Source organism: Hippocampus zosterae, chromosome 7, assembly GCF_025434085.1.
Source record: "Hippocampus zosterae strain Florida chromosome 7, ASM2543408v3, whole genome shotgun sequence".
Lineage (NCBI taxonomy): Eukaryota > Metazoa > Chordata > Actinopteri > Syngnathiformes > Syngnathidae > Hippocampus > Hippocampus zosterae.
The window spans coordinates 1,928,302-1,937,954 of record NC_067457.1 but is presented as its reverse complement, the minus strand read 5'-3'; the positions used below and the strand labels follow the sequence as shown (position 1 = coordinate 1,937,954).

The window sequence follows — 9,653 nt, the reverse complement described above, 5'->3', positions numbered from 1 at the left end:
CTCGCTCTGTAAAATGTGGTCAAAACTATGACTTCGATTGCGTTGATGGAGGGAGAAATTGACCATTTGCCCTCCCAGTGTGCCCTAACACTGCCCTCTACTGGTTTGCTAGGGCACAGCCCCACCATCATATTTCCGTTGCCACACGATGTATTTTTTTTTACCCCCACCAAAGTGCCATTGTTAGATATGCCCCATGCGAGAAAATCTTTCTTCTTTATTTATTTATTATTATACAGTCCCACAGCTTGCTTCACATGACAATGAAGCGCATTGTCACAAACAACCCCGAAACCCCTGAAGTTCCTGCAGACCTTGACATGGCCGTGGACTCCAGGTTTTTCCCATCGGACTGGAATTTAGTTGCATAACAAGTCGCACTGCGTTCACCCCGCCTCCCACTTCCATTTTAAATGGGCGGTGATAAGGCTGATGATGTCCTTTGCTTTCCAGGATTTTGGTACCTTGATGTGTGTGCCACGTTTTACAGAGAAAGATAGTGAAAGCGAGGAGGGGGGGGCGGAGCAGAAGCAGATGGAAAGTTGAGGAACTGAGGGTGGTGATGAAGGTAGAGGGTGAGTCTGAGGAAGAAGGGAGGGGGTTGAGAAGCAAGTGCATGTGAGCGAGCGAGAGGGTGAGAGAGACAGGAAGAGGAAGTCAGTGAGAGAGGGAGAGGGAGGCTTTAAAAGAGCGAGAGAAAGGGATAGACACACAATTGTGTTGCTGCTGAGATGTCTGCACAAAGAGGTGAGTGCACTGATAACACAGACAAACACAAGGAGGTCTGTGTGAAAACAGGTGCTGTGTGTGTGTGTGTGTGTGTGTGTGTGCGTGTGCGTGTGTGTGTGTGTGTGTGTGTGCGGCTGAGTTAATGGCCAGCTTTTGTTAAATCAATCAGATAATTGCTTGACCATGCTGGGTGTGTGCGCGCCTGTGTGTTAGTTTTAGTCACGGTCGCACTTGTGATTTTCTACTTGCTGAGTGGGGGGGAAAAAGTCGCATTTGTTTTTTTTTTCCTCTTCACGAAAAGAAAGTGCCACTGCACACCCATTGCAGTAGGTGGCAGTGGCACTGCTATGAGTGTGAGCGCAAAGCTGTTTTGTTGTTTTTGCAGTTATTCTTTGCGCGTTGATTTGTATTTTGTTTTGGGTTTCTTTTTAATGTTAGGCTCACAGATACAGACAATGTTACAGACAAATGTTATTCATTGTTGCGGAGGAGAGCTGGGGGCAGAGCGGGGGGGGGGCAATATTTTCTTCTTCCATCTGTCTGCCATCCACCAGTCTATGGAGCCATGTGTGCCTTGTGACACCCTTGAGCTTTTGCTCTTCTCATTTCCCCTTTCTTCACATCTTCTCTTCTTCTTGCAGTCGCTAAACTTCCTCTTACGTCCCGGCAGAGTTCTAATTTGGTGCATTCAAAGTAGCCACAATTTTTTTTCCCACCGCCTCCCTCCCTCAAAATATGTAATGCAAAGTTAGTTTCATCAAGGCCGAATGACGCCAATTCCAATCAGCAAGTAGCACTCTCACAGTTTCGCACCCCCCCCCCCCACCCCACCCCTCCACCGTTTTGGACCAAAATTGCAGCTGACATTAGCATTTATGAATAATTAGGACTTACTCAAAAGTTGTGGCATTGCTCGCTTCTCAGTGCACCCTGTTCTGGGGGAGGAACTTGCGTAGAAAAAAAATGGTGGAAACAAAAGAGCGCTTTTATGAATGGCTCCACAAATTTGCAGGCTAGTCACACACACACGCACGCACACACAGATGGAGACGGGCAGGGGATCCCGATCCGTCACAGTTTGATGACATCATCTGGGTGCTAAACAAGAGCCAAACAAGGGAGTCCCCCGCTTCCTCCGCGCTGCGCAGGCACGGCTGCTCTCATTGGTTGGCGGGGGTGAAGGTGTCTCCATGGAAACCTTGAGGAGGGCGGCGGGTTGTCCATTCCAAACTCACTCACACACACACACACACACACACACACAGCGGCCACTTGTCATGGTGGAGGCTCTAACCTTCTCTCGCTTTTCTTTCACTTGACTAGAGTCAACAAAGCAGGTAAGGAAGCGACACTTTCTCACCTTTCTCAGTTTTTTGTTTTTTTTTCTCCTCCTTGTGCAAACAGCACACCGGCGTTATGCGTGCGTGTGTGTGTGTGTGTGTGTGTTTGTGCGGTGTGTGCGTTTCCCCATCAGTAAACAGTCGGAAAGCTCTAAACACACGGGAAAGACGAGGAAATCCGGCCTGTTTCTTGGCATAGTAAAAAATATACAGCAGGCGTAACCTTTTCTGTTCACGTTTAACAACCGCGTGTCAAGTCAACATGCGCTTTTAAGAATTTACTTGCATTTATTTGGGACGAAAAAAAAGAGCTCAATGCCTCGGTTCGTTCAAAGCAAACGATCCCATGATTTCAATAGAATTTTGTGTTGCATAATACATCAATTATTTTGGGGGATTTCATATCAATGGCGTCACTTCAAACACGATCATATCAATGCCGCAACCCCCAAATTAAATCCTGTCAAATTCTTATAAGGGGATGCACAGTCTGCCCGCTTCCTCTCTTTTGGTGACTCGGCTCCGAAAATTTGCAGGCACTCACAGGCGCATCTGGGCGCAAGCTGGTTTAATGCAAATGCTAACTTCTCCTTTTTTGTACCCTCTGACCTCTGCTTCCTCTCCGTCTGGTGATGCACCGCCCCCAGCCCCAATCATGAAGGAGAAGAACCTGTGGCACAAGTCCGGGATTGTGATTGTGGCGGTGATTGCCGTGGTCGCCGTGGTCGCCCTGGTGGTGGTTTTGGTGGTCCAGAACATGCCCCTGCCACAAAAGTACAAGGTAAGATGGTAACATCTACCACTTATGAACAAGTGCTAAGCGTCATCATCGTCTTGTCTTTGATAGTTCATGCAGAGTACCCGTAAAATTGTGGAATTAACGCTGGATGCTAAGGTCGGATCTTAATCTGGCAGGTTTTGCATTACTTTTCTGGCATTTGTACACCAGATTGGGTCCATATGAATTCTTTCATAGTGACAAGTGACAATAACTTTTTTTTTTAGCTCCATGTATCTTTTATTGACCACATGGTATATTCTTAACCCTTGCGTGAAGTCCTTTTTCTGGCCAGTTAGCCACCCGGCCGCCAAGTTGCCAAGGGAAGCGTCCAGTTTAGTTGCAATACGACTTCAGACTGTTGAGTAGCATGCAAAACAAAAAAAGAGAGAGCTATAATGGCTGATGATGTCATGACTTGACAATCCCTGGCGTCACATCTGGTCTACATTAGCAACCCCGAAGCTGTTTAAGTAAACACTTAAAGTTGCACTAAAGTGTTTATCTGTGTGTCTGCAAATGCTCAATGAATCATTAGTCACGCTTCAAAGTATCAGCGCATCCCACCACCACTTCCCCCGACAAGCACACATTCAGAAGATGTTTTCAGCGGGAATTTATTCCCCCCCCCCCAACAGTACGGGATTGTACTGGACGCCGGCTCGTCGCACACGACTGTCTTCATTTACGAGTGGCCCGCCGAGAAGGACAACAACACGGGACGAGCTGAGCAGAAACACTCCTGCAATGTCAAGGGTAGGCCGACGCACTTTTCACGCATCGCTGCTTAGGAGGGTTTGTTTACATTTCAAAAACGTTTTTGGTACTTTCACTCCGGTTAGAATTTACTGTTGTTGGGCGATTAAAAAAAGAAAAAAACTCAAAAGGAAAATATAATTGGGGGGCGGCCAGGTGTGCCAGTGGTTAGCACGTCGGCTTCACAGTGCAGAGGTACCAGGTTCGATTCCAGCTCCGGCCTCCCTGTGTGGTGTTTGCATGTTCTCCCCGGGCCTGTGTGGGTTTTCTCCGGGTGCTCCGGTTTACTCCCACATTTCAAAAACATGCATGGCAGGCTGATTGGACGCTCCAAATTGTCCCTAGGTGTGAGTGTGGGCGTGGATGGTTGTTTGTCTCTGTGTGCCCTGCGATTGGCTGGCAACCGATTCTGGGTGTCCCCCGCCTACTGCCCGGAGGCAGCTGGGATCGGCTCCAGCACCCCCCGCGACCCTAGTGAGGATCAAGAGGTGACTTGGGCTGACTTGACTTGAACTAAAACATGAATGTGAACTTTCCGCGTTGGCAGGTCCAGGTATCTCCAGCTACGCGGGGACGCCGTGGAAGGCCGGCCAGGCCTTGCGGGAGTGCATGCGGGAGGCCGAGAAGAACATTCCCGAGAAGCGACACGCCCAGACGCCCCTCTACTTGGGAGCCACCGCCGGGATGAGATTGCTCGAGTAAGGAAGGCCACCATCCATTCAGGCAGGACTGTCCCCTGCTGTCAATTTTGCTGCTTTCCTGTGAATGTGAAGGAGGCCCTGTAGTTTTCGAAATTTTTCACACGAAATGATTAACCAGCCATCGATCGATGGAAGCTACCGCATTATTTTGTTTGTGCGTAGTTTACAGAACAGATCGGCATCCGATGAGGTGTTCCGGGCCGTGTCGGAGACCCTGCAGACCTTCCCGTTCTCCTACCAGGGCGCCAGGATCCTCAGCGGCCAGGAGGAGGGCGCCTTCGGCTGGGTCACTGTCAACTACTTGGACGACCGCCTCAAACAGGTCCTGACGCAAGTCCTCGTTGAAGTCCGGTTACTTTTGCGGAGGGGAAGAAAAACATTTCTCAAAAGTCAACAGATTCAGCAGTAGCTTTTATTGCATAATCGCTACTACATGTGTTCACATGTGGTTCGTGATTAGTTACACAGTCATGGCTATCATGTTTGTGGATCTCGTTTGTTGTTTATTGGCCAAGTTCTGCCGCACATCTGACTTTGATGCTTCTGTGTGTGCACGACTGCAGGGTCTGAAGACCACAGGGGCCCTGGATCTGGGCGGGGCGTCCACCCAGATCAGCTTTGTGTCCAAAATGTTTGACGGCAGCGAGTCGCCAGGGAACTCGGTGACCTTCCGGCTATACGGAAACGACTACAACCTTTACACACACAGCTTCCTGTGCTACGGGAAGGATCAGGCCCTCAAAATGGCGCTGGCGCACCAAACTCAGGTAGACGCCCTTTCAGCTCCTTACTTTTTTTTGTTTTGCATTCATTTATAAGACTTTATAAGACCTTATTTTTGTTTTGGATGATTTTTCACTTCCCTTCCTCGTCCTCCCCCAGTCAGGTCCCCCAGCAATAAAGGACCCGTGCTTCCACCCTGAATACGTCGAAACCAAGGAGTACTCGAAGCTCTATGACAGTCCCTGTGTGTCGGACAGGAAGCCTCAAGGAGCCCCCGCGTTTTTCCAGCACACGGGAATAGGAAACTTCCAACAATGTCAGGACGTAGTCCGGAGCCTCTTCAACTTCAGCCAATGCAAATATAGCCAATGCTCCTTGAACGGGGTCTACCAGCCACCTCTGCAGGGGGCTTTTGGGGTAAGGAGGCTCTGGAGACGAGCACAATGTGTAAACATGGCAATGGACAAACTGATAGAAATCTAGAAAATGTTCCGGTTAGGCTTCATTTGGCTGACAGTTGGTTCTAAATTCTGCTGTGAATTTTCTTAGTAAAATTTAGGATTTTATTGAGCAATGCTTAGGTCCTGAGAATGCAAATCAGCCCCAAACCACAGTTGGCATCCATTCTTTTACGTCTCCTTGATTTTTTTTTTTGACAGTGATGTTAAAGATTTATATCAGTCTTGAGCCAACATGCTAAAATATGGAGACGTGAAAAAAAAAATCTCAAATTCCTATAAAATGAATTATCTCAAATAAAGCCAAAGTCCTGCTGTGAAAATGATGATATATTGCACTCTGCATTTGCAACTTAGCACATGATTATAAAAATGGATTTTGAATGCAAGTCATTGTAGCAGTGATTATGCTTTTTAATATTTTGTTGGTGTCTTGTGTGTGATGGTAGGCGTTCTCGGCTTACTACTACATCATGGACTTCTTCAACCTCACAGACACGTCCATCCATTTGGACACAGTCAAGGAAAAGATCGCACGCTTTTGCGCCACACCCTGGCAACGGGTTAGCTATATGCCATATATACTGCCTGTGTGTGTGTGTGTCTCCTCACTCTCTGTATATGAATGCATATGTGTGGATATACTGTATATATAATGTACACACACACTTTTACACCCAGGTGAAGCAGCAGAATCCAGGCATCAAACTGAAGTATTTGGTGGGGTACTGCTTTGCCGGCACCTACCTCCTCACGCTGCTGACGGATGGATACAACTTCACCTCCGAAACCTACTCCAACATCAAATTCATACACAAGGTACATTACCCTTATTCTCTCTCCTCTTGGATAAAATGTATCCCGGCCCTTTGTAAATAACCAGAGAATATGCAATTTCCCTTTTTGCAGCAGCGCCCCATTTTCATGCTGCCCTTAGTTTCATTGGGATAAAATGTAATGTAAAAAAAAAAAAGAGAGCATCCTAAAAAGCGTGCTGATGAGATCACTTATCCATCGTGTGCTTCCCAGATCAAAGGAAGTGACGCGGGCTGGACTCTGGGGTACATGCTCAACCTGACCAACATGATTCCAGCCGAGGCTCCCAACGAACCGCCGCTGCCCTACGCCGGCTACGTGGCCGTTGTCATGGTCATCGTCATCTTACTCGTGGTTCTCTTCTTGTTCATCGCGCACGCCATCAGGCCGAGCTGCTCCAAGCGGCCGCGCGTCGTATAGCCGCACGCCCTTCAAAGGACTACGCATGAACCTGTACATGAATATATGGCTGTACAAATCAAATAGCCCACCGTTTATACACACACTGATTCCTAATAAGTATTTTAATCCGTTTGTTTATTTTTTGGGCGGGGGGTAGATCCATTTAATGTACAAAGCAGTATTTGTGGCTGTGTTTTGAGCAGGTTAAGTGAGCCGTACAGGATACAAAAGTTAATTGCTTCAAGGGTGCAAATGCTGCCCTCTTGTGTTCAAATCCATATTGCACATGAAAAACGATGTGCCTTTGCAAAGTTAGTCACAGTGTTGGATTTACACAACAATGTTCCTCACTACCTCTTGTCGAAACTAGGCTGTAAAACTGACTTCGGTTGTTGGAATAGTAATTTTTTATCAGCCACACTTTTAAGGAAATGATTTTGCACTTTGTTTCTGACTAAAGTAGACCTATTTGGTTTAACAGTGCGACGTTGTCAGACTGCTTTTTTTGCCTTGCTTTTCGGTAACTCATGCAGAATCTTGGCAACCTCTTGGCAGAGGTGTGCTGTCGATGGAGTACCACGCGGTCATATTTTTGGTTGCTAAATGAAGTGATGTCGGGCCACAACGTGCAGGTCGGTGTTTTGGAATATGAGGTAGTGTCATGGCGCACTTGCTCTACCAGCCACCGTTTTGACAGGAAGCGGAAACTTAGCAGCCCTTCCTTGGCATTCACGCCGCAGCTCTTATCAGGAGGGAAAATTCTGACCAGGGGAAAAAAAAAATCACAGTACTTTTCCAACACCTTATCAGATTTGTGAAAAACATTTCCTAGCCTGTTACCTCAAGTCAAGTGTTGCGCTCGCTATCCATTTCCACGTCAAAAGACCACATTGCCATGAATCCGAGCAACAGAATGGTCCATTTCAGCCGGTCCCTCAAAGAACATGTAAACTCCGCCCATTGCACAGCAGGTGACCCATTTTCCATCGTGCTAGTTGAGCTTCCCGTTGAGGCTGGGCGCAAGCATGTACGGCACCGCCGGCCTGCCGCCGTCCCGCACGGTGTCGGTGTGCTCCGAAACAGACGGGATGACGTGGTCAGACGCGTCGGCGGTGTGTTCCCGCTCGATGATGTTGGCCGTCTCGGAGTCCAGCTCGCGCAGGTCGTCCCGGTAAAAGCGCTGGCGCAGGCGCTTCATCTGCGGCAGCTCCACGCACGTCTCCATCAGCACCAGATTGCACACCAGACCCATCAGCAGGTACACTGAAAGACGCCCACGCGCACACACTTTAGTGAAAAACGTAATAATAAAAACTGTTAGCAACCATTTTGTGAATATAAGCAGTCGTTGAACTATGGAGGCCACAAAAGTAGTAGACTTTGATAGAACCCTGATCTGAAGCTAATCAAGTTTTTCTGACGGACTTTTATTTCCATGATTTCCTTTGTCTCAACAGATTGGCCTGTAAATAGCCCAAATCGGTGAGAAATTGACCTATGACCTGACTAAATGAGGCTCTGCCTCACAGTTCAACGACTCATTCGTAAAATAAGAATTGGCTTTGAGGCCCCCAGGCACAATAACAACCCCCCAAAAAAGAAGGTCTTTTCAAATGCTTGATTGCAGCGGCGACGCGTGGCCTTACAAGTGATGACCAGCTTGTAGAAATCCCGGTGACGGTCGTCCTCCGTACTCTGAGTCTCTCCCGGGACGTAATCTCCGAGCCCGATGGTGGTCAAGGAGATGAAGCAGAAGTAGAGGGACTCCAGAAAGTTCCAGTCCTGCTCCACGGTGAAGAAGATGCACGCCGGGATGATGAGGACCACAAGGGTCACCACCACGAAGAGGGCCGCCGCGTGGGCGGCGGCAAACTTGGCCTTGGACACGGCCCAGCGGCGCGGGAAGTGGGCGAGGGGACGGCGGGTGACCACCACCATGATCCTCTGCACCACGGCAGAGAGGAAGAAGAGGGTCAGGGGGATTCCCACCACCGAGTAGATGATGCAGAAGGCCTTCCCTTCATCCGACAGAGGAACGGTATGACCGTAACCTAGATACAAACGAAACTGTTACCATATGATTAAAAGTGGAAGCTTACTCACTCACTCAACTTGATGAACAAGTTATAAACAAAGCCGTTAAAACCTAGGCAGTGTGTGGTTGTTAATAAATGTCACACAACACATTAGAGAACGATAAAAAAAAACTAAAAAATTTGATTTGACCTTTAACTGACTCTCATATCATTTAATCAATCGCCGCTCGAGCCCAAAAAAGGAGCGCTCGAGTGGGCCCCTCGAGTCTCGCCAAGGCTCACCCGTGGTGGTCAGCACGGTGCTGGTGAAGAACAGTGAGGATATGAAGTCCCAGTTGCGGCGGCTGCTTTTGCCCAGTACCGACACGCCGTAGTTGTTGGCCTCCAGCGCGCGCGCCAGTAGCTGGCGCAGGCTGTCGTCCGACACGCACGTATTGTTGGCCAGGAAGTCACGGCGACTCGCCTCCAGCTGATGGCGGAGTTGGACCTCGTAGGGCAGCTCCACGGCGGAGAAGATGCCGGCGCCAACGAGCAGGTAAGCGGCGTAGGTGACCACCAGCAAAGCAAAGTTGAGCCCCGGCCGGTGGTCCTCGGCGAAGCGAGCGCAGATGCCCCCCATAGCGTGGAAATGGACACGAAATGCAACACGAAATTTAAAACTCGGGAGGGGGGGGGGGGGTAAATGAAAAGAGCGAAAGACGAGTGATCTGTCGGTCGCGAACGAGACGGTACAAAAGGCGGCTCTTTGAAGGTAAACTTTTGCAGTTAATACTCACTATTTTTGTTATGATGCTGCATTTTGATTGTTGTTGGTTGAGGTTTAATGTTGTTGCTTGTTTATTGTTTGGAGCTTTTTTAATGTTAAATAAAATGAGAAAAATGCTCTCACCGAGCCGATCCAAATGAACCGGATC

At 48.5% G+C, this 9,653-nt stretch overlaps 2 protein-coding genes across 2 annotated transcripts; one reads left to right on the top strand and one right to left on the bottom strand.

Moving 5' to 3' along the window:
• The first annotated feature begins 219 nt into the window (after positions 1-219).
• Positions 220-7,186, top strand: entpd1 (ectonucleoside triphosphate diphosphohydrolase 1). The gene is made up of 10 exons (XM_052070853.1): positions 220-747; positions 2,723-2,850; positions 3,486-3,603; positions 4,151-4,301; positions 4,467-4,626; positions 4,868-5,071; positions 5,187-5,444; positions 5,935-6,048; positions 6,167-6,304; positions 6,515-7,186. The coding sequence occupies exons 1-10, from the start codon at positions 732-734 to the stop codon at positions 6,719-6,721; spliced, it is 1,494 nt and encodes a 497-aa protein (XP_051926813.1). The 5' UTR covers positions 220-731; the 3' UTR covers positions 6,722-7,186.
• Positions 6,808-9,424, bottom strand: LOC127604051 (potassium channel subfamily K member 1-like). The gene is made up of 3 exons (XM_052070873.1): positions 9,022-9,424; positions 8,350-8,754; positions 6,808-7,966 (listed from the first exon to the last, which is right to left on the bottom strand). Exons 1-3 carry the CDS (start codon positions 9,356-9,358, stop codon positions 7,695-7,697), a joined length of 1,014 nt encoding a protein of 337 aa, XP_051926833.1. The 5' UTR covers positions 9,359-9,424; the 3' UTR covers positions 6,808-7,694.
• Positions 9,425-9,653: the final 229 nt, after the last annotated feature.

Bases quoted from the DNA above. Each gene is read 5' to 3' on its own strand.
- LOC127604051 (XM_052070873.1), bottom strand. From the start codon at position 9,358: ATGGGGGGCATCTGCGCTCGCTTCGCCGAGGACCACCGGCCGGGGCTC. The intron at 8,755-9,021 runs GTGAGCCTTGGC...GTTTGTATCTAG, and splicing joins CACCGTGCTGACCACCACGG to GTTACGGTCATACCGTTCCT. The intron at 7,967-8,349 runs GTAAGGCCACGC...GGCGTCTTTCAG, and splicing joins CTACAAGCTGGTCATCACTT to TGTACCTGCTGATGGGTCTG.
- entpd1 (XM_052070853.1), top strand. The intron at 2,851-3,485 runs GTAAGATGGTAA...CCCCCCCAACAG, and splicing joins CCCTGCCACAAAAGTACAAG to TACGGGATTGTACTGGACGC. The intron at 3,604-4,150 runs GTAGGCCGACGC...CCGCGTTGGCAG, and splicing joins ACACTCCTGCAATGTCAAGG to GTCCAGGTATCTCCAGCTAC.